This window comes from Dromiciops gliroides, chromosome 1 (genome assembly GCF_019393635.1).
Source record: "Dromiciops gliroides isolate mDroGli1 chromosome 1, mDroGli1.pri, whole genome shotgun sequence".
Classification (NCBI taxonomy): domain Eukaryota; kingdom Metazoa; phylum Chordata; class Mammalia; order Microbiotheria; family Microbiotheriidae; genus Dromiciops; species Dromiciops gliroides.
Window position 1 is genome coordinate 488,636,879 of NC_057861.1, and position 21,298 is coordinate 488,658,176.

General features: G+C 40.4%; 1 protein-coding gene across 1 annotated transcript in view; it reads right to left on the reverse strand.

Annotated features, from left to right (window-relative positions):
- Positions 1-20,611, reverse strand: part of MELK (maternal embryonic leucine zipper kinase) — a 76,897-nt gene extending 56,286 nt beyond the window's left edge. The window contains exons 1-3 of the mRNA XM_043976626.1: positions 20,559-20,611; positions 9,973-10,089; positions 375-518 (exon numbers count right to left, since the gene is read on the reverse strand). Coding sequence (XP_043832561.1) covers positions 375-518; positions 9,973-10,089; positions 20,559-20,579 — 282 coding nt within the window. The 5' untranslated portion in view covers positions 20,580-20,611. The remainder of the gene's footprint in view (positions 1-374; positions 519-9,972; positions 10,090-20,558) is intronic.
- Between the last annotated feature and the right edge of the window lie 687 nt (positions 20,612-21,298).

A 21,298-nucleotide genomic window follows, 5' to 3' on the forward strand; every position in this document is an offset into this window, starting at 1 on the left:
AGTGCACTCACTCTAAAACCTAAATACAGGGGCAGCTAGGTGGTGCAGTGGATAAAGCACTGGCCCTGGATTCAGGAGGACCTGAATTCAAATCTGGCCTCAGACGCTTGATACTTACTAGCTGTGTGACCCTGGGCAAGTCACTTAACTCCAATTGCCTCACCAAAACAAACAAACAAACAAAACACCTAAATACACCCAGCATTCTTCAGTATAATGCTAATTCAAGGAGCTGAGGAGTGGAGTAAACTAAAGCTTATTGTCTCTGGAAAACAATAATGGCTTGACTGGAAGAAGCATTTGAATATTTGAAAATCACAGGCAAATGAAATTTTGAAGCTCAATGTCAAACTAACTGTAAAACAGCCACTTACTGGTTTAAGGTCCCTATGAGCATAACCTTGACTATGTACATAAGCAACAGCTGACACAATCTGACGGAAGAAGATGCGTGTTTCCTCCTCCGAGAGACGATCCTTGGCAATTATATAATCAAACAGCTCTCCTCCAGGGCAGTACTGCAACAAGAACACAACAATGTCTATTTAGTCAGGGCTTTCACTCTAAAGAACACAGAGCAATTTACAGACAGTCTCCTTTTTCTCCCTTTTAGTATTTTTGAATGTTTTGTCTTTAATCCAATCAATGATCAAACATATTTCAACATAGGAAGGAAAAGGAAGAGGACTATTAAAAGTCACTTTCTACCACACACAGAGTTTACACTTGTATGTGCATGTGCATACATATACACACACATAGGTGTGCATGCTATTTATACAGACACATGTATATGTAGACATATATCATATACATATATATATACGTGTATGTATATGAGTAGTGACAACTACTCTGATCTCTTCTGTACCTCTACTCCCATTCCTCTATGAAACTTTTAAAATGCTTTATTGATTTTCCCCCCACAAATATCACTGCCCACCAAGTCACCTGCTTCCTCTTCTGACAACTGTCACCCACCTTGATAACAAATTTGTATAGATAAGCAAAACAAATCAAGGTCCTGGCTATGTATGAGAATACACGTCTGTTTCTGTACCTCTAGGCCCAGGTCTCTTAATTTTGTGTGTGTCATTGAACCCTTTGGCTTGTAATGGAATTTATTAATTTGATCATTGACAATGCTATGCTAAGGTTTAATAAAAATACAGCAATTCAAACAGTTAAAGAAGAGAATCCAGCTTTCCAGACCAGAGTCCAGAATCCAGTTTTTCCAGACCAGAGCCCAGAATCCAGTTTTCCAGACCAGAATCCAGTTTCCTCCTGATGACATCTTACTACTTCAAGAAGACAAGAGAACTCAGAGACTTTATATGAACTGTTTTGCTTTATTAGTTTTTACTATCTCCTTTCTGTTATAATATACACTATCTGTAACATGTACTCTCTGCAGAGGCTCTCCCTTTGCAAGACTAATGTCAAAGCGTCAGTTCATGAGGACAAAAAAAAAAAAAAAATCGCCCCTCTGGACAAAACTTTCCTCTCTTCCTTTTCTATATTGTTGTTCACATATTATTAGTTAGCAATAGTTATTATATTATTTTTACTGTTCCGTCAAGGAAATATTTTGTTTCTTGAGGAACAAAAGGGGGGAATGTGGTAAAAAGTTTTAACAGTCGGTTAGATAATGGAGAGACGCCAGTTTTTTTTAGGACCACCCTTTTGGGGAGATCAACAGCATGAGCTACGCACACCAGTCTGCCTGCGATGCAGGCCAGATTGCCTGCTGAGCACTCGACTTCCGGGGTGCGAGCTTAAAAGGCAAGGAGAGAACGGAAGTGGGGCCTTTTTTCCTGCTCCGCGGGTCTCCTGGCTGCGCTGCACAGACAGACGGGGACTGGAGTTTGACTCAGCCCAGCTCTTGGTTAACAGCACGCGCTTGACTCGGTCTCTCGCCCCAAAGGTGGCCTTCCGCTTTTGGTGAGTTTTATATAGAATATAGACTAAGCCTAGACTTAAGACGATTTGTATTGTATTTCTACTTTCCTATCCTTCTAATCAACATCACCTTGTGACTACCATACAATAAAGGCTCTATCTAGAAAACCAGAAGCTTCTTCCATTTACTAGTCTGGGAGATAAATTAAGGGAAAGGTTAAGTAGGGTAGATTAATGATCTAATATTCATTTTAATCTCACAGGCTGTATGGGAAAACCTCCTCAGAATGTTTTTAAAAGCATAAAATAAAATCAGAGGATTACAAAGGAAATTAATTATATTGAAATAGTTATTAAAATACTTTTTAAAAACAAGTTCACAGGGGCGGAGGAAAGACACTAAATGCACAGAGCTCCTGATACAATTACCCCAAAAAGAGCAATAAAAGAACCCCTGGAGCAGAAAAACCCACAAAAATATGGGCTGAGATTATTTTCCAGCTATAGATAGATTAAAGGGGGCCATGCTAGGCTGCGAGTAAAGTCAAGTCCCGCGATTGTGCCAACAGAAACCCCAGGCACACTGTACCAGAGCCTCTGAATCAGCTGCAGCAGCAGCGTCTTCTGGAACAGAGCTTGTGGGGTTGGGTGAGGAGCTAAACGACTTAGGGGGGGGGGGAGTACAGAGGTATCAGTGGGACCTAGGGAGAAATTCAGCTGTCCCACTCCAGCAGGGAACCAGGAAGAAATCCTGAGCGGTGGGAGGCCCAGGTGGGGGAGGGGTGCAGGTTCGTTGAAGCTAAGAACCACCATACTGCTCTGCTACCTGGCTAACTAGCAAGTTGGCTTGAGGTCATCTTGGGCCCAGAGAACAGGTCAGGCAAGAGAAAAACCTGCCCTCCCTCAAACCAAAACACCTGGGACCCTATGAAGCTGGGGACAGTAGTGTAGCCCAGAAGCAGGGCCCCCCAGTGGGGAACTAAAAGTCAAGTAAAAGATGAGCAAGCAAAGAAAGTTTAGAACTATAGAAAGTTTCTTCAGCAACAAGGAAAATCAAGGTGCACCCTCAGAAGAGGAAAACAACTTCAGGGCACCTACATCCAGAGCTTCCAAGAAGAATATGAACTGGTCTCAGGCCATGGAAGCTCTCAAAAGGGACTTTGAAGAGAAATTAGGAGAGATAGAAGGAAGATGTAGAGAGAGGGAGGAAAGAATGGAAAGAAAAATGAGAGCAATGCAAGAGAGTCATGAGAAAAAAGTCAACAGTTTGAAAAGTCAAATGGAAAAGGATATAAAAAAGCTGTCTAATGAAAATAATTCTCTAAGAATTAGGATTGAACAAATGGAAGCTAGTGACCTTATGAGAAATCAAGACACAGTAAAGCAAATCCAATTGAATGAAAAAATAGAGGGCAATGGGAAACATCTCCTTGGAAAAACAGCTGACCTGGAAAATAAATCCAGCAGAGATAATTTGAAAATCATTGGACTACCTGAAAACCAGGACCAAAATAAGAACTTAGACACCATCCTCCAAGAGATTGTCAGGGAAAATTGCCCTGATATTCTAGAAGCAGAAACTAAAATAGAAATTGAAAGAATCCACCGATCACCTCCTGAAAGAGATCCCAAAAGGAAAACCTCCAGGAATATTATAGCCAAATTCCAGAGCTTCCAGTTCAAGGAGAAAATATTGCAAGCAGCTAGAAAAAAGGAATTCAAATACTGTGGAGCTCCAATAAGGATAAAACAAGATCTAGCAGCATCTACATTAAAGGACCAGAGGGCATGGAATATGATATTCCAGAGGGAAAAGGAACTGGGACTACATCCAAGAATCACGGACCCAGCAAAACTGATCATAATCTTTCAGAGGAAAAAAATGAGATTTCAGTGAAAAAGAAGACTTTCAGGCATTTGTGATGAAAAGACCTAAACTGAATAGAAAATTTGACTTTCAAATACAAGACCCTGAAGAATCATAAAAAGGTAAACAGGAAAAATAAACCATGAGGGACATTAAAAGGTTAAACTGTTTACATTCATACATGAGAAAAAAATACTTCCAACTCATAAGAACTTTTTCAATAAGGAATACACAGAGGATATAGGTCTGAACTGAATATGGAGGGATGGTAATTGTAAAGCATTTATTTTTTATGTATCCTTGTTCTTTGTGGAGCAAACAGGGTGGGTTGTCTTGCGTCTGGGGCCAGATTTGGGCTCTGGAACTCCTGGGCCCAGGGGTGGCGCTTTGTCCACTGTGCCACCTAGCTAACCCATGATGACATTTTTAAAATAGGGTTGAGGGGTAGGAGGAATAGACTGGGGGAGGGGGGAGGGGAGAGGTAGCTCACATGAAGGAAGCAAGAAAAAAGCTTATGGAGGGGAGGGGAAAAGGGGGAAGGAGTGGGGCAGTGAGTGAACCTTACTATCATCAGAATTGGCTCAAAGAGGCAATAACACACATACTCAAGTGGGTATAGTAATATATTTTTGCCCTGAGGAAAAGTGGGAGAGGAAGGAGATGGGGAGGGGCAGGAGGGAAGTTTGGGGGAGGGAGCTGCAAAAAGCAAAACATTTTCGAGGAAGGGGAAGAAGTTCTGTATAACAGCACATGTATGACATATATTGAATTGCTTGATTTCATAGGGAGAGTTAAGGAGGAGGGAGGAAGAAAAATTTAGAACACAGAATTAGCTCAAAGACCTTAAACTCATCAGAGTGGACTCAAGGAGGGAATAACGCACACACCCAGTTGGGATGAGTAATCTATTTAACCCTACAGAAAAGTAGGAGGGGAAGAGGATAAGGAGGGAAGGATAAATGAAGAAAGGGTAGAGCAGGGGAGGGGGGAGTCAGTAGCAAAGCACTTTTGAGGAGGAATAGGACAAAATAAGATAGAAAATAGAGTAAATATCATTGGAAGGGAATGGGATGGGGGGAAATAGTTATGATGATTGACTACAATGTCAAAACATATGGTACCTACTCTGCTGGGCTATTGTGAAGAAAATTCTTTGTCAAGTTTAAGGTACTATATAAAAGTTATGATGAACAGCATGCTATCAGAAAAACCTGGAAAGACCCACATGAACTGAGGCAGAGAGAAATGTACTGTATACAAAATAACAGCAGTAGTGTAAGATGATCTGCTGGGAAACGTGGTTATTTTCAGCAAGGCAATGATCCAATATAACTCTAAATAACCTATGAAAATCACAATACACCTACAGAGAAAGAACTGATGGTATCTGAAAACAGACTGAAACATATTTTTTTTTGACAATTCCTTAATCTAAAGTTTTGTTTGTATCTGTATTCTCTCACAACCTACCTAATGTAGAATTTTTTCCATGACTACTCATGTATAATTTATATTGAATTGCTTGAGTTCTTGGGGTGGGGGTGGGAAGGGAGGGAGGAAGAGAAGGTGGAACACAAAGTTTAAAAAAAAAATTGAGGTCAAAATTTGCTTTTATGTGTAATTTGGAAAATAAAATTCTAAAGAAAGTAGGGAATAAATAAATAAACAAGTTCACAGACCTCTATTCTACTCTATCACCTCTCTACCAAACAATGAAAGATACGCTTTGACATCAGTCTTTTAAAGACATATTGTTTTGTTTTGTTTTTGCTTTTTAATTGTGTTGGTTTATTAAAAAAAAAATCACTTCAAATTTACAGAAGTGGAAGTGAGGCATATTCCTATCCAAAGTCTCAAAATGAATTAGAAATAGGACCAAGATTTCTTGGATCTCAATTGTTTAACCATGATTAAGTATTTTAAATAAATATATTCAAGCATGTAGGGCTATACAGACAAAAATCAATAGTCCCTACCCTCTAGGAATTTAGTCATAAAGAATAAAAAAACATTGATGCTGAGGCGGGGGAGGGCAGGAGGCAGCTAGGTGGTGCAGTGGATAAAGCACTGGCCCTGGATTCAGAAGGACCAGAGTTCAAATGCAGCCTCAGACACTTGACACTTACTATCTGTGTGACCATGGGCAAGTCACTTAACTCTCATTGACCCACCAAAAAAAAAAGAACATTGGTGCTAAAAGAGAAAACAGAGATAATTTAATTCAATTTCACTATTTTACAGGTGAACTAAAAACAAGAGGGGTGAAATAACCTGCCCAAGGTGGCATGGTTAGCTGGCAGCCCCCACACTAAGGTCCCCAAACTTTGTTCACTCTGAGTATTCATAAACTCCTCTCTATCCATTTGGGAGGAAGGGACTAAGCACTTATATAGCACCTACTATGTGCCAGACACTGTGCTAAGCACTTTACAAATAGTGTCTCATTTGATCCTCACTCTGCAAGGTAGGTGCTACTATTATTTTATAGCTAATGAAACTGAGGCAAACAGAGATCAAGTAATTTGTGCGGGGTCACAGAGCATTTGAATTCAGGTCTTCCTGACTTCAGGGTCAGCACTTAATCCACAAGCCTCACCTTGTCATTCATTCAAACAACACAAATATCTACTATGTGCAGGGCAGTATGCCAGGTGCTAAAGGACATACAAAGTTTAAGTAACTCACCATTCCTTGCCTTCACAAAGTATAAGTAGGGGGACAAAAATATACAGAAAGCTATAGTTTTCTGTGTATTTTGTTAATAATTTTTAATAACTGCTTTTTTGTCAATATTACAATAGTTCTTATTAAAATGGCTCTTTGGGGACAGCTAGGTGGCGCAGTGGATAGAGCACCGGCCCTGGAGTCAGGAGGACCTGAATTCAAATCCGACCTCAGACACTTTACAATTACTAGCTGTGTGACCCTGGGCAAGTCACTTAACCCCAATTGCCTCACCAAAAAAAAAAAAAAGAAAAGAAAAGAAAGAAAGAAAAAAGGCTCTTTGGACTTTACAGCACTGTTTTCATAACAACACTGGAGAGCATATTACACCCTGGCTCAAAAGCTCTGCCTTCTCCCTCAGCTACTAGACCTGACCAGTTGCCAAATCCTATCAAGTCTCCCAAGGCAATATCTCCTCTCCACTTGCACTGCCACCACTGGACTCTGCCTTGAACTATCACAACCGCTCCTAAGAAGTCTTAGTGCCTCTAGTTTCTTGCCTCCATCCTTCAGAGTGGCCAACATAATTTCACCAAGCACAGCAGGTCTTGACCACATCACTCTTCTGCTTAAAAACTTTCCATGATTCCCTCCTCTCTCTAAAATAAGATGCAAATTGCCTGGCATTTATGGCCCTCACAATTTGCTCCAAGCAACCCTGCCAGACTCATTTCAACATGTTCCCCCTTTCACATTCTGATTTCCAACCAAAGTGGACTCCTCGCTGTTCCCCAAACTCCTGCTATATTCCACTTGTGTAAATGCACAAAGGTCATCCTCAATGCCTGGAACTCATAACTCCTCCCCCCTACATCTAAGAATCTTTACCCTAATTCAAGGCTTGGTGTAGGCAAAAGCGTCTTTGTGAATGAACCCTTCCCTAATGAACCTTCATCTCCCCAAACACAATCCCCAGTTCAAAGAATTCTTTCTGTCCTCAAACTTTCATAAAGCATTTTTTCTTGATCTCTTTCACTCCTAATCTTCTACCATTGTTATATTTACACCAACAGTGTCCAGTGCTGACACTGTGATTTTTTTCACCTGTATATCCCTAGAGGCTGGCATAGAGCCTTGCACACTGACAAATGCTTAGTGAACATTTGTTGTGGTCAGCAAAAGTAAGGCCCAGGAGCCATGGCTCAATGAAGGCTTCCTGGAGGAGGTAGTGTGGTACTTGTGCTCAAAGGAGAAAGAGGAATGTAACACATGGTAAAGAGAAGAGAGAGCACAAAAGTAGCAGGAGCAGAGCAGAGGACAGATTCCATGTTGCGTTTAGAAGACAGAGAGGGTCAGTGTGCAGGGGAGCACAGGGTACAGAGAGCAGGACACAAGCTGCTCTAGCAGGGTGGGGCTGAGCAGGAGAAAGCCTGGAACATCAGCTAAAAGAGCCTCAACTTTACTTGGTGGGGCAACAGGCCCACAAGCTTTTTTTTTTAATCAGGTCAGATATCACCTAATCTAATTCCTTCCCTTCACCAAGGAAGAAACCAAAGACGGAAGAGGGAAGATAATACCTAAAGTCATACAGCTAGCAAGTGCCCCACCCAGATCTTTATGTGCAAGAGAGAAATCTGCAGGAAAAGAGGGTTAGAGGTAGCAGAGCACAGGGGTAAAAGGACCTGTTATAAGAGGTCCTTTTACACCAAAACAGGAAGGGGCTAATGAGGCATGCATGTGGCAGCAGTAGGAAAAGACAAGGCCAGGAAGTAAGAAATGCCAGGAACACAGAAACCACAGGGCTTGGGGCAGCTAGGTGGCCCAGTGTGATAGAGCACCAGCCCTGGATTCAGGAGGTCCTGAGTTCAAATCTGACCTCAGACACTTGACATTTACTAGCTGTGTGACCCTAGGCAAGCCGCTTAACCTCAATTGCCTCACCAAAAAAAATAGGGGCAGCTAGGTAATGGAAAAGTAAAAAGTCAAAAACATGATTTATGGTACCAGTGACACGAACAGTTATGTCAAGACAGCAAGTTTGGTTGTAGACAGGTTGAGACTGAGATGCTAGCAGGACATTTGGGAACAAGCAGCTGGGAGGGGAAGCAACAAGGATTTGGGGTCAGACAAGCTGAATTGCAGTCCTCACTCTGCATGGCTGGAGGCATTTCCCTTTACCTCTCTGGGCCAGTGTCAAACTCAAAATAAGGGAGTTGGGCTAAATTACCTGTAAGGCCTCTTCCCACTCTCAATCTCTAATGCTACATGGACCTAGAGGTCAAAAGAGAGGTCAGAGTGTCAAGTCAGGAGAGGAAATAAGATTGCCAATGAGGGAAAAATATAATCAAAAGAAAAGAGAACCTAAGATAAAATGAGAAAATGTGAAAATCACTCCCATGTAATACTGTGTCCCTGACATCTCAGCCTGGTTACCCTGCTGTTGAATCAAAGTAAACATGAAAATATAGAGCAGCTTCTGCTTTCATAACAGGCAATTCTATTTTGACAAAATAGCAATCAAAAAATCTTAGACACATCTTCGACTCATCACTATTCCTTGCTGCCCACATTTTCAATCTACTGCTAGAGCTGCTGCACCTTCATATATTTCCCACATTTGTACCCCTTCTTCCTATCCTTATTACCAGAGCCTTAGTCCAGACCCTTGCTTATTGTTCAGCTAGACTATTATAACCCTTTCCCCACCTTACTTCCCATTTCTATGGGCTTGGAAAATCTTGGAACTGGAAAGGACACCAAAAAGTCATCTAGCTCAACCCCCTACCTGGAGCATGAGTCCATCCAACTCATTTACTGTCACTGCTCCTGTCAAAAGGCATCTTTTTTCACCCATTCATTGCTGTGCCAACACCATCCTCCTTAAAATCCTACAAGAGTGTATTGGTGTCACACTACAAAACAGTTCAATAGTCTTGCCCTGGATTTCAAGTCCCCACAACAAGGCACCACAGGATTATCTCCAATAGTTCCATTTTGTTTCCAGAAGCCTACCTCGGACACATCTGCTTCAAGACCTCTTCATTTGGCTCTGCACTAAGCCATGGCTGAAATACCCTAGCCCAGCAGTCTGCTTAGCTATCTCATTATTTAAAGATCTTCTGAAGTCACCCATTCATGATCCCTTAAGACTTCTAAATTCATCAGAGATATCTTCCTCTAGCAATATGAACTATAAGCAGAGATTTTCCCCAGCCAACCTCTCTATCCTCTACTTCCATCTACACACACCCATTCAACTCCAACTTGTATCTGTAGTGTATATGTGGGCATTTGTACATTCATTTGTTTTCATTCTATTTTCTCCAAGTCCTTTAGGTCATTAGTGTTACAAGTCAAGGAGTACAAACTCTTTCTATGCAGGGAGAAGGGAATGATCTTGCTCTAAGCACAGAACCATAGGAAGGTCTTAGATACTCTGATAACAGAGACACTTTGCTGAAACTAAACATGTGATCCAGACAAATAATGAATATTCCCTTTCTACAGGTAGTAGTTTAAATTCTGTAAATGAACATACTAACCTCCATAACCATAAATATTTTGTTGTCAGTCTCGAGGACATGGTAAAGACGACAAATATGTTGATGACTTAGGTTCTTCATAGCATCAATCTCTGTTTTCACACGAGGCAAATCACTCTGCAACAAAAATTAGAATGCTACAGCAATTTGAAGCATGTTATAAAACGTCTATATCATAACAATGATGGCTTCCAGGCTTTCTAAGAGGAACAGAGAATACTCAGTCATCTTTAAATGGGGAAGGAATATTAAGTTCTCTACGTTTCTAAAGAGTCTTATTTTCTACTCTGTAAATGTGAGCAGTTGTGTCAAACTCAAACAGAAATAGTTCCCTCCAGGCTGTATACTGACCAAGATGACCACAAATTAATATTATCTATGTTGTACTGCATTTTTATTTCTTTTGTTAAACATTTCCCAGTTACACTTTGATCTGGTTCCCACTAGCACTTTAGAGTTTTGCAGGCTCATGAGTTTGGCACCTCTGGCCTAAAGAATACGTAGGCTTGTACAAAACTTCAGTAATGAGTTTATTTGGCTGGGGAAGAAGAAAAGGGACTCTTTCTGCTCCTCCCCACCTTGTTCAGGTCATAAACAACAGCATTATGCACACAGACATGATACATGGCACTGCCCCACACAAGCCATAACACGTTTATTTGTTGTTTCTATTTTATAAGTATCTTCTTTGAACACAGTTCTTGTCCCTAGGAAACCAATATGTATTATCCCATTTCAGGATAAGAAACTGGGAGTCGAATGGCGGGAAAGTCTTCTTCTTGGGGCCTTCTGAGGAAAGCTCATTTGTGTCTTCCCCTACAGATGAAAATACTTAAGTAAAGTGTTTATATTTAGACTTAAAGCAAGCACAAAAAGGTTTCAACTGAAGAATAAACCATTCATCTTACTATCAAAGTTTTCACATTTTTAAATCCAACAATTTGAATAGAAATGGTGGAACCATTTTAATTTTCAAGTTTCTAAGTTAAAGGAAACTTTTCAATATCAGAACTTCATGAAAACAGAGCTTATCAACACAGAGAGATAAATATATTCAAATACACAATGCACATAAAATATAAGTAGAAAGAGTAAAAGCCCAATATTGTAACGATTGGAATAACGCCACCTGCTGGATACTTACTGTAGAAGAGTTCTGCCCATGAAGCGAAGGTCTTTGAGGGCAAGACCAGGCATCAGGAAGTGACGCAGACTAGTGGGAGGAGGAAGGAAGAGACTGGCACTCAGTCTCGGTCTTTTTTTTTTTCCTGAGGACGCTGGCGGAGAAGGGAGCTAGAAATGTGCTCTCCCTTTAATAGATAGGAATCTAGGCCTTTCTCTCTCTCTTTACCAAATTCTTATTCTCCTTAATAAATGCTTAAAAACCTAACTCTTGCTAAAGCTTATAATTTATTGGCGACCACTCATTAGATATTTTAGACAGACTAGCTAGAATTTTAGCCCTTAACAGATGGCTGACCACGAAGAGGAAAGCTGAACCTCACTTCTGATCTTCCGGTTGGGTAAGAAATTTCTCCTACCCTTTAAACTGCTAAGTACTGGCGCACTGGCTGTGTTTTCCTTTAAATTTTTTCGAATGGACCTTTTAAACTCCCTAATTACCCTATTTTTGATTTTAGTCTGTTTAACCAGACAAATGGGAGATAAGATCATGTTAATGCTTTGTTTTTCTGGATTTTCTATTTTTCTTTTTATTTTTGTTAGAAGAGCCAGCAACTTACTCACACAAGGAAATATCTCTCCCTCTCCCAACCATGCTTTTTCAGAGAAACCTGAAGAGATTCCTGCAGCTTTTCCCAGTTCTAACAGTAATTGTTGCTCTAATTTTGCATGCCTGGAGGCAACGACCCACCCTCTAGAAGCTTTTAATCCCCTAGCACCTGGAGGCAAAGTGGGGGAAGAGGAATCCAGGCCTGAGTTCAAAATCAAGTCTGATTCAAATTGTGCTGGTCCCTCCCCTCCTCTCCAGACCCCACCCTCTACTCCTCCTATGGCCAAGCCCATAGCTTCCCCTGCCTGGGAAGTCCAGAGATCTGATGCGCATGCTCAACTTTTTCTACCTGCATTTGCAGCTTCAGGCTCAGCCCTTCCCCAGCCTGGCTGTGCTTCTGAGACAACTTTAGAAAACCCTTTAAATTCCAGATATGCTCGATTTGTTCATAATTTTGCTAACCTGCTTTTGTCTTTAATTAGTAATCTTATAAAGCGTTTGTATGGTGAAAAGCCCGACAGACAATATAGAGGGGTTAAAGAAGAAAAACTTAAGCTGAATAAGAATGACAATCATCACCATAGTTCAAGACTCTGCTTCTTTTGCCATGGAAGGGTACATATTTTACAGAAATGTAGAAGTAAGCAGCAAGGTATTGATATGAGTATTGGGGATTTTAGATATCGGAATCAAAAGTGTTCTAACTTTACTCAGAGTATTAATGTCAGTTCAGAGGTTACATAGGATTTCTATGCCATTACATATACATTTTGAAATTAATGGTATGGGTTTATTTTCATAGAGATTTTCATGCTTTTGAGATTGTGTCTTATACTTAGTTTCTAAAACAAGGAGAATATTTGTAAAAGCTTTTTATAGTCATGTGATCAAGTTTATATTTTATAATACTCTTATTGATATTAAGTTCATATTCATTTAGATTTCCCTAGTTTGAATTTCATTGTCTTTTATTATTCCATGTGTATTTTCTTCTATTCATTCATCTATCTAATTTTGAAACATGGTTTTGATTTCATAATACAATGTTAATTCTAGGAGTATTGTGCTCCCATATTCTGAGTTATTTGTTTTTGTTATTTTTCTCAACTGATTATTTGATCAAACTCTTTAAAGCATTTCCCTAGCAAATTGTTTGCCATGGCAAGTGTAAATTGATTCTAGAAGTATTATTTTTGATAAGCATATTCAAAAAAAAAAAAAAGAGGGGAACATTTGTAAAAGTTGTCTTTGAGATTGTGTTGTGCTTTAACTTGTATTTAAATATGTTCAGATTTTTCAAAAAAGTAATTGTATACTAAGTTAAAAAAAGGGGTATCATTTGAAATTGTTGCATAATTATATATTGTGTTCTGAGTCAAGATGTATTCACATTTTTTGCAATCATTTATTATCCTCAATTTTTAAATCCATATGAGACTTGGATTATGGGAACTTATCATTTAAGACATTAATTGCCTTTATTCTGAGTTATCAGATGCCAGTTGGCCAAGATGCCATCCAATCACAAGAGGAATACATGCAAGAGCAGACACTGAACTGTCACATGAGGGGAGACATGCATGAAGTCAAGGTATGGCCGAGGGAACGGCTTTTGACAAATGTTGAGGTTGGATTCTCTTGGTTTAATATTTTATTCTCTTTTTCCCCACAATATTGTACAGATGGCTGGAAGTATTCATCCCACCCATCTCACTTCTACACCTGGCTTCTATGCTCCCTCCTATATGCCTGATGCCATGGACATCTCAATCCCATGCATCTGATTAAGTCTGACTCAGTTTCTTCCAATATGTTCGGTGGCATGGACATATATTCCATCCACCTATTTTAAGCCTGGCATACTGTATGGGCAGTACATATTGCTCAAGTGTGGGAATGCTCATATCCCATCATTTCTCTGTTCTTTTATGGTAACCCCCATAATTATCTCAGGTGTCATGATAAATACAGTGTTGAATTTGGCCTTGACACCTGTTACCAATTATATTAGATTTTTTAATTTCTCATAGTGGCATGAGGATAATTAGGCAGATGATGCAAAAAGTGATGAAACAAAGATAAAAATTATTTTTAATAATTAATATCGTAGCAATTGTCTTCTCAATTACCCTCCATAAGGGGGGGACTATAGTAATATTATAATTTTAAAGAATGGTTCAATTTTTGTTTTATTATATGTTTCATGTGTAACAACTAAGATTCTGAATTCCCTTAGACATGTTTTTGAGAACTTTCATTGTTTGATTTGATTATTGACAAAGCTATTTTAAAGTTGTGTTAAGCTCAATTTTGTAGGAAATTTTCCTGGCTGATTACCAGCATCCACACATCAACCCCTGAAAAGACTTCCATTCCACGACTACACCTAGAGGACATCTGAGAAAAGACTTTCAGAGACTTTAAATGAACAGTTTTGATTTGTTGTTTTTGTTGGTTTTTTTTTCTCTTTCTGTTATAATATACACCATCTGTAACATGTATTCTCTGCAGAGGCCCTCCCTTTGCAAGACTAATGTCAAAGCGTCAGTTCATGAGGACAAAAAAAAAATCGCCCCTCTGGACAAAACTTTCCTCTCTTCCTTTTCTATATTGTTGTTCACATATTATTAGTTAGCAATAGTTATTATATTGTTTTTACTGTTCCGTCAAGGAAACATTTTGTTTCTTGAGGAACAACAGGGGGGACTGTAACGATTGGAATAACGCCACCTGCTGGATACTTACTGTAGAAGAGTTCTGCCCATGAAGCGAAGGTCTTTGAGGGCAAGACCAGGCATCAGGAAGTGACGCAGACTAGTGGGAGGAGGAAGGAAGAGACTGGCGCTCAGTCTCGGTCTTTTTTTTTTTCCTGAGGACGCTGGCGGAGAAGGGAGCTAGAAATGTGCTCTCCCTTTAATAGATAGGAATCTAGGCCTTTCTCTCTCTCTTTACCAAATTCTTATTCTCCTTAATAAATGCTTAAAAACCTAACTCTTGCTAAAGCTTATAATTTATTGGCGACCACTCATTAGATATTTTAGACAGACTAGCTAGAATTTTAGCCCTTAACAATATTAACAGCTAAATTAACAAGACTATCTTGTCCCCAAATACTGAAACAAGAAGTTCTCTAACAGGGTTCCAAAAAAAAGTCTTCCAAACCTCCTCCGATAAAAATACACTTTGAGAAGCGTCAAAAAGATGCCTAGACCATCCCCCAGAAAATAGGACATAAGCCTTTTCTGATACACTTGATCCTTCCATCCCTGCTATAACCTCGAATGTCTTTTGCCTTTTGGGGTTAAACTCCTTAAAAAGACCATCTGTAATAAGTACCTCCACTGCATCTCCTCTTACTATCTTCTCAGTCCCTTATAATCTGCTTTCTGAGCTCATCATTCCACCAAAACTGTTCTCTCCAAAGTTACCAGTGATCTCTTACCTGCCAATGGCTTCTTCTCAGTTCTCATCTTTCTTGACCTCTCTGCAGCTTCTGATGCTGTCAATCACCCTCTTCTCCTTAATACTCTCTTCTCTTTAGGTTTTTAGGATACTCCACTCTCCTGGTTCTCCTTCTACCTAACTGTTCCTTCTCCACCTTCATCCAAGTCAAGCCTGCTAACTTTGGGTTAACTCCACAAGGCTCTACCCTAGATCCTCTTTTCTTCTCTCTCCATACTACTTTACATGGTGATCTCATCAGCTCCCATGGATGTAATCCTCTTTATGCTGATGATACTCCAATCTACTGATCCAGGCTTAACCTGTCTGCTGACTGGAGATGGCCCCAGATCTCTAACTGGATGTCCTATAGATACCTTAAAGTCAATATATTGCAAACTAAACTCATTCTCCCTCACATCCTCTCCCTTTTACTGATGAGAGCACCACCATTCCCCCAGGCTTACAACCTGGGTGTCGTCCTCAAATCCTCTCTCTCTTCCCCCATATGCAATCTGTTGCCGAAGCCTTTTGATTTCACCTTTGAAACTTCTCTCCAGTATGCATGCCACCTTTACTCTTCTGATGAGGCCACCATCCTAGAACAGGCTCTCATCTGCTCGTACCTGAACTGCTACCATAGCCTGCTGGGTACACCAGCCACAAGTCTCTCCCTTCCTCCAGCTTATCCTACATTCAGCCGCCAAAACAATTTTCCTAAAGCAGGGGTCTGACAATGCCACCCCCTATTCAATAAACTGCAGTATAAGATCCTGTGTTTGCAATTGAAAGCTTTTCATAACCTAGGCCCACCTCCCCCCACCCCTTCACCATTGCAGTCTTCTTACACCTTACGCTCCAGCCCAGTCCTCTTCAATCTAGTGGCCCTGTCCTCCTTACCAACAAGACCCTCCACCTCCACTCCAGGCATTTTCTCTGGCTGTCCTCCTAACCTGGAATGCTCTTCCTCCTCATCCCTGCCTCTTGACTTCCCTGGCTTCCTTCAAGGCCTAGACAAAATCCCAGCTGGGTGGCACAGTGGATAGAGGGCTGGGACTAGAATTCCCTTCCCCAAATTCTCTCTCTCTCTCTTTTTTATTTTGGTGAGGCAATTGGGGTTAAGTGACTTGTCTAGGGTCACACAGCTAGTTAAGTGTTAAGTGTCTGAGGCCGGATTTGAACTCAGGTACTCCTGACTCCAGGGCCGGTGCTCTATCCACTGCACCACCTAGCTGCCCCCCTTCCCTAAATTCTACAGGAAACCTTTCCCAGTCCCTCTTACTTCTGGTGCCTTCTGTCTGTTGATGATTTCCTACTTACCCCGTATACAGCATGTTTCTACATGTTGTTCCCTTGGCTTCCCATTAGATTGTAAACCCCTCGACAGCAAGGACTGGCATTCTCAGTATTCTCAGTGCTGAGCACAGTGCCTGGCACAGAGCAAATACTTTATAAATGCTTATTAACTGACTGATCCAGAACGGAGGAAGCAACAGCTACTGCTTCCACCACACCCAGTGAGGCTCATCCTTTCAGCACGGGTAAACTTAGAGGTCACAGAATCTCAGAGCTGAAAGGAGTCTTAGAGATCATTTCATCCAAACTCTTCATTTTACAAATGTGGAAACCAAGATGCAAAGATTTAAAGAATAAAACTATACAGGAAGCCAGAGGAATCAGGACACAAACAATTGCAGGGCTCCTCGGTTCTCACAATCTTTCACTATCCCAACATTCACTACTTACAGGGACCACTAGGAAGGAATTCTCCGTTACACAGGGCATTTATAAAATCTCTCTCTCACCAATATCCTTTTCTTCCATCCTACCCAAAAAAGGCCTCGTGTTTTATTTGAGGAGGGAAAAGAGTTTTCATCCGTCATCACTAAGCCCAAGAACGCTATCCCAGCTGGACGCTCTTAGTTTCTCCAGGAATCATTCCCTACTCCAATTTAGCTTCCAAACCCTATACTGAGGAGCATTAACTCTCTTGCTCACAAAGTGTGTAATGGGCTTTTGGAAACTGGGGCTACCAGCTAGAATTTCTCTCAAACCAACTCAATGTGCACTCAGTAGAACACGGATGTCTCCTAGAAAGAAGGCCAATTGTTAGAGAATCAATTCAAGAGGGTTGAATAAAGTTGTAGGAAATGAAATGTAGGAGGATCTAGGGAACTTCTTAAAAATGTAAGCAATTAAAACAAGTTAGCAAACATAGCATCAAAGAAAGACTAAGTGGAAATAGAGAGTATCGATTCAGAAAAGTAGCCAAGCAAGAGATGTAACTGATTTCGGAGCAAGGTTATTATGCTTTGAACAGTGTTCTACAAAACTCTATCTGAAAGAATTAGCTGACTTATAAAAGCTTCCCCAATGTGTCTCATATTTAACTAACTCTCTCTCTAGCTTCTCATAACACAGATTAACAGTTGGGAGAAATCATAAATTGGGCCAACCACAAGCTTATTGAAATAAGTACATCCAAGAGGCAGCTAGATGGTGCAGTGGATAAAGCACTGGCCCTGGATTGAGGACCTGAGTTCGAATCCAGCCTCAAACACTTGACATTAACTAGCTGTGTGACCTTGGGCAAGTGACTTAACCCTCATTGCCCTGGGGGGAAAAAAAAGAAATAAGTACATCCCAAGGAGCTTCAGTCAAAAAATCAGAACCCTGTGCTCTATCATGAAAGAATGGTTCTGAAACATTGTTCTGGAATGATGTTTCATGCTGACATGCTTTGTAAGCAGGGTCCTGTCTAAGTTCATGGCAAAATCAGAAAGTCAGACTCTGGGCTTCTAGTCTAAAGCTCACAGGCCTCTAGTTCATCTTGGCATTTGATTAAATGTAGCTTCATTAAATTGTAATTCCACAAAATACCCCTTAAATGAGTAAAATGTTCCATTTTAGTTGAGATGGGAAAACACATTGATAGCGCATGATCTTAGCACCCTCTTGTCAATTTCCACTCCACTGTAACAGCCAAGTAGAAAAGAAGCAAATGCACAGGCTAAAAAGGCAAGAGGAGAAAGATGAGACAGAGGTCAAGTAGCCTGATGGTACTGACCACAAAAGCCACAAGAACAGAGTTATGGAATGCCAGACCCTCGGTCACAACTGTCTGAAACTTTCAGGAGATACCACTCTATCAAGACTGTACCAGTTCTCCCACCTTATGCAGAATTCTTATTTCCAACATCTGATTTAGGATCCTTACCATCATTTGATAGCCCTCTGGCAAAGCTGTATGCCATAGGCCCTCAACCTTCAAGACCAATTATTTTCTTGGTAGCAACTGAATAAGAAATCATTTCTATTTTTTTTTAGTTGGGAAAAAAAACCACATCAATATCACTCTGCTATCTACACTACAATAGTAGTGTTGCAGCACTTTTATAGTCTTGCAAGATTCCAGCTGAAAAAATCCTGTGGTTAAAAGAAGTATTCTTTTCAGTGTCAAGACCTCCTTTTAACAAATAGTCTCCTTCAAGCCTGGAAAACGCTATCACACAGTACCAATGTACTTGCCATTTCTATCTCCAATACGTATCGCAATCTGATCCTTTTCTTCCTGTTGCCAAAGCTACCACCTTAGTTCTGGTCCTCATAACCTCTCTCTTAGATTATTACAATGACCTCCTAATTCATCTTCTTGCCTCTTTTTACTCCAGGCCATCCTGCACACTGTTGCCACAGTGATTTTCCTTAAATGCAGATCTAACCGTGTCAATTACCTACTCAATAAACTCCAGGGGGTTCCCTATTGCCTCTGGGATAAAAATATGGATTTCTTTGTTGAGCTTGTAAAGCTCTTCACAACCTGGCCCTCACATATTACAGCTTAGATACACATTTCCTCTTCTCCCACACTATGTGATACAGCCAAACTAAAAGGCTCTATTCCTTAAAACACATTACCTCATCTCTCACACCCATGCTTTTCCACTGATTGTCCCCCATGCCTATATAATGAACTCCCTCCTCACCTCTTCCTCAAAAAATCCGGCTTTCCTTAGGCCCCAACTCAAGTGCCACCTTTTACATGGTCTTTCCTGATTGCCCCAACTGCTAGTACCCTTCCTCCCTCCCTCCCAAACTAAGTTGTATTTTAAAATGTTGTAATTATTTGTATTTCTCCTACATATATTTACCTATGTACTTTAAATCTCCCTCATTAGAATGAATGCAAACAGGGCAGCTAGGTGGCGAAGTGGATAGAGCACCGGCCCTGGAGTCAGGAGGACCTGAGTTTATATCCGGCCTCAGACACTTAACACTAGCTGTGTGACCCTGGACAAGTCACTTAACCCCAATTGCCTCACTTTAAAAAAAAAAAAAAAGAATGAATGCAAGCAATTCAAGAGTAGGGATTGGGGCACTGTTTCATTCCTTGTATTCGTATCCCTAATATCTTCCAGTACCTGGTCATGAGCACTAAATAAGTGCTTCTTGATTGACTGAATGAAGTGATGGGGTATAACAATGCTTTTACCCCATTTTGCCAGGGCAGATATATCTATTTAGCTAAAATGAAATGTTTTATTTCCAACAATAAACCAAGTCCTACTGAATTCATGAAGCTATTCTATGAAACACATCGATATTTGGCAAACAAGTAAGGCACTCAAAGAAACTGTCATATACTCATGCTCAGAAAAGCTAGAAACTAGACAGTTAAATGGCTGGTCAAATGGATTATATAGAGCTCATATAAGCATCTTTACTTAACCTGTTGTCAAAGTGATTGGGGTGGGGGTGGGGGGGTACCCAGGAGATAACATAGTTTGGGGAATAGCATCCCCTAAGGCAACATTGTTTAAAGAAGCCATCCAATCCCCTGAGGCTTCGAGGTTAAGGGGAACCCCGCCCCCAACCCTCAGCATGAGCTCTACTTACCTAGAACTGTACCCTAGTAAGCTTTTCTTCTTAGCATGAAATTAACATCTAGTTTACATTGCACCCCCCAACCAGGATACATTCTGGGATGGTGCATGCTTAGAGAGGAAGTGCTTTAACTCCAGCCAGAGGGGAGGGGATAGGAAGGAGGTGGGGCCAGAGAGACTATAAGAATTAGGACCCTTCCCCAGCTCACTCAGGGGCATTCAATCACCCTGCCCTGGTCATTCTATTACCTGAGCCATTCCACCACCCCAGCCATTCTATCCCCAGACTATGCTTATTATACAACTCCCTTACTAAAATTTGCTCACTCATTATAGAGATTGACTGAGTTGTCAATTCTTTGGACAAGAACTCAGGAGATGACAACAAAAGTCATTGACCAAAGTGACCCTTGCCTCCTCTAAAGTAATATTGAACATCATATATCCCTGCCTGATGAGCACTAGAAATCAGATTTTGATTTATGAGGTTGATTTAATATTAAATTTGAAAACAAAAAAAAAGCACTTACCCCCAGTGTATTCTTGTCCATGATTTTTATTGCTACCTTTTCACCAGTGAGAATATGGCAGGCAAGTTTAACCTTTGCAAAGCCACCTGAATTTAAGAAAATAACATTTCAAAATAAACATATTTAAGAAAAGACTAGGTAAATATAATCTCCAGAATTAAGGGTTTAGGCAAACAAAGCAAGTCATTTTCCAATGACGTGGATGGTTCTACCTTTCCCCACAATATCCTGATTCTTTCTTCACATTTGGTTGTATATTTATACTTATTGGTTGTTATACTTTGATTGTATTGGTAATATCTTAAACCTCTCTTCATTTAAAAAAAAAAGTAGTGGGCTGTTTTTCAAAGTAGTACATAGAACTCATTTCAGAGAAAATTGCTCTATAAGCTAATGCTGCAGAAGTATATTTTTGACATATAGAAAAGGATAGTCCTATTTATATATAAACACATATATAAACCAACTGCAGAAATAAAACTGAACATTGTATATTTATAATGACCAGACTTGGTCCCAGATAAGTGATAAGAATATGCAGATCATTCCCTTCTTTGAAGAGGCAGAGTGGGGCAGCTAGGTGGTGCAGTGGATAGAGCACTGGCCTTGGATTCAGGAGGGCCTGAGTTCAAATCCAGCCTCAGACACTTGACACTTAACTACCTGTGTGGCTGTAAATATAAGCAACAATTTTTCAAAATACACCAAAAGCCTTATCAATATTCTGTGCAGGACAGTTA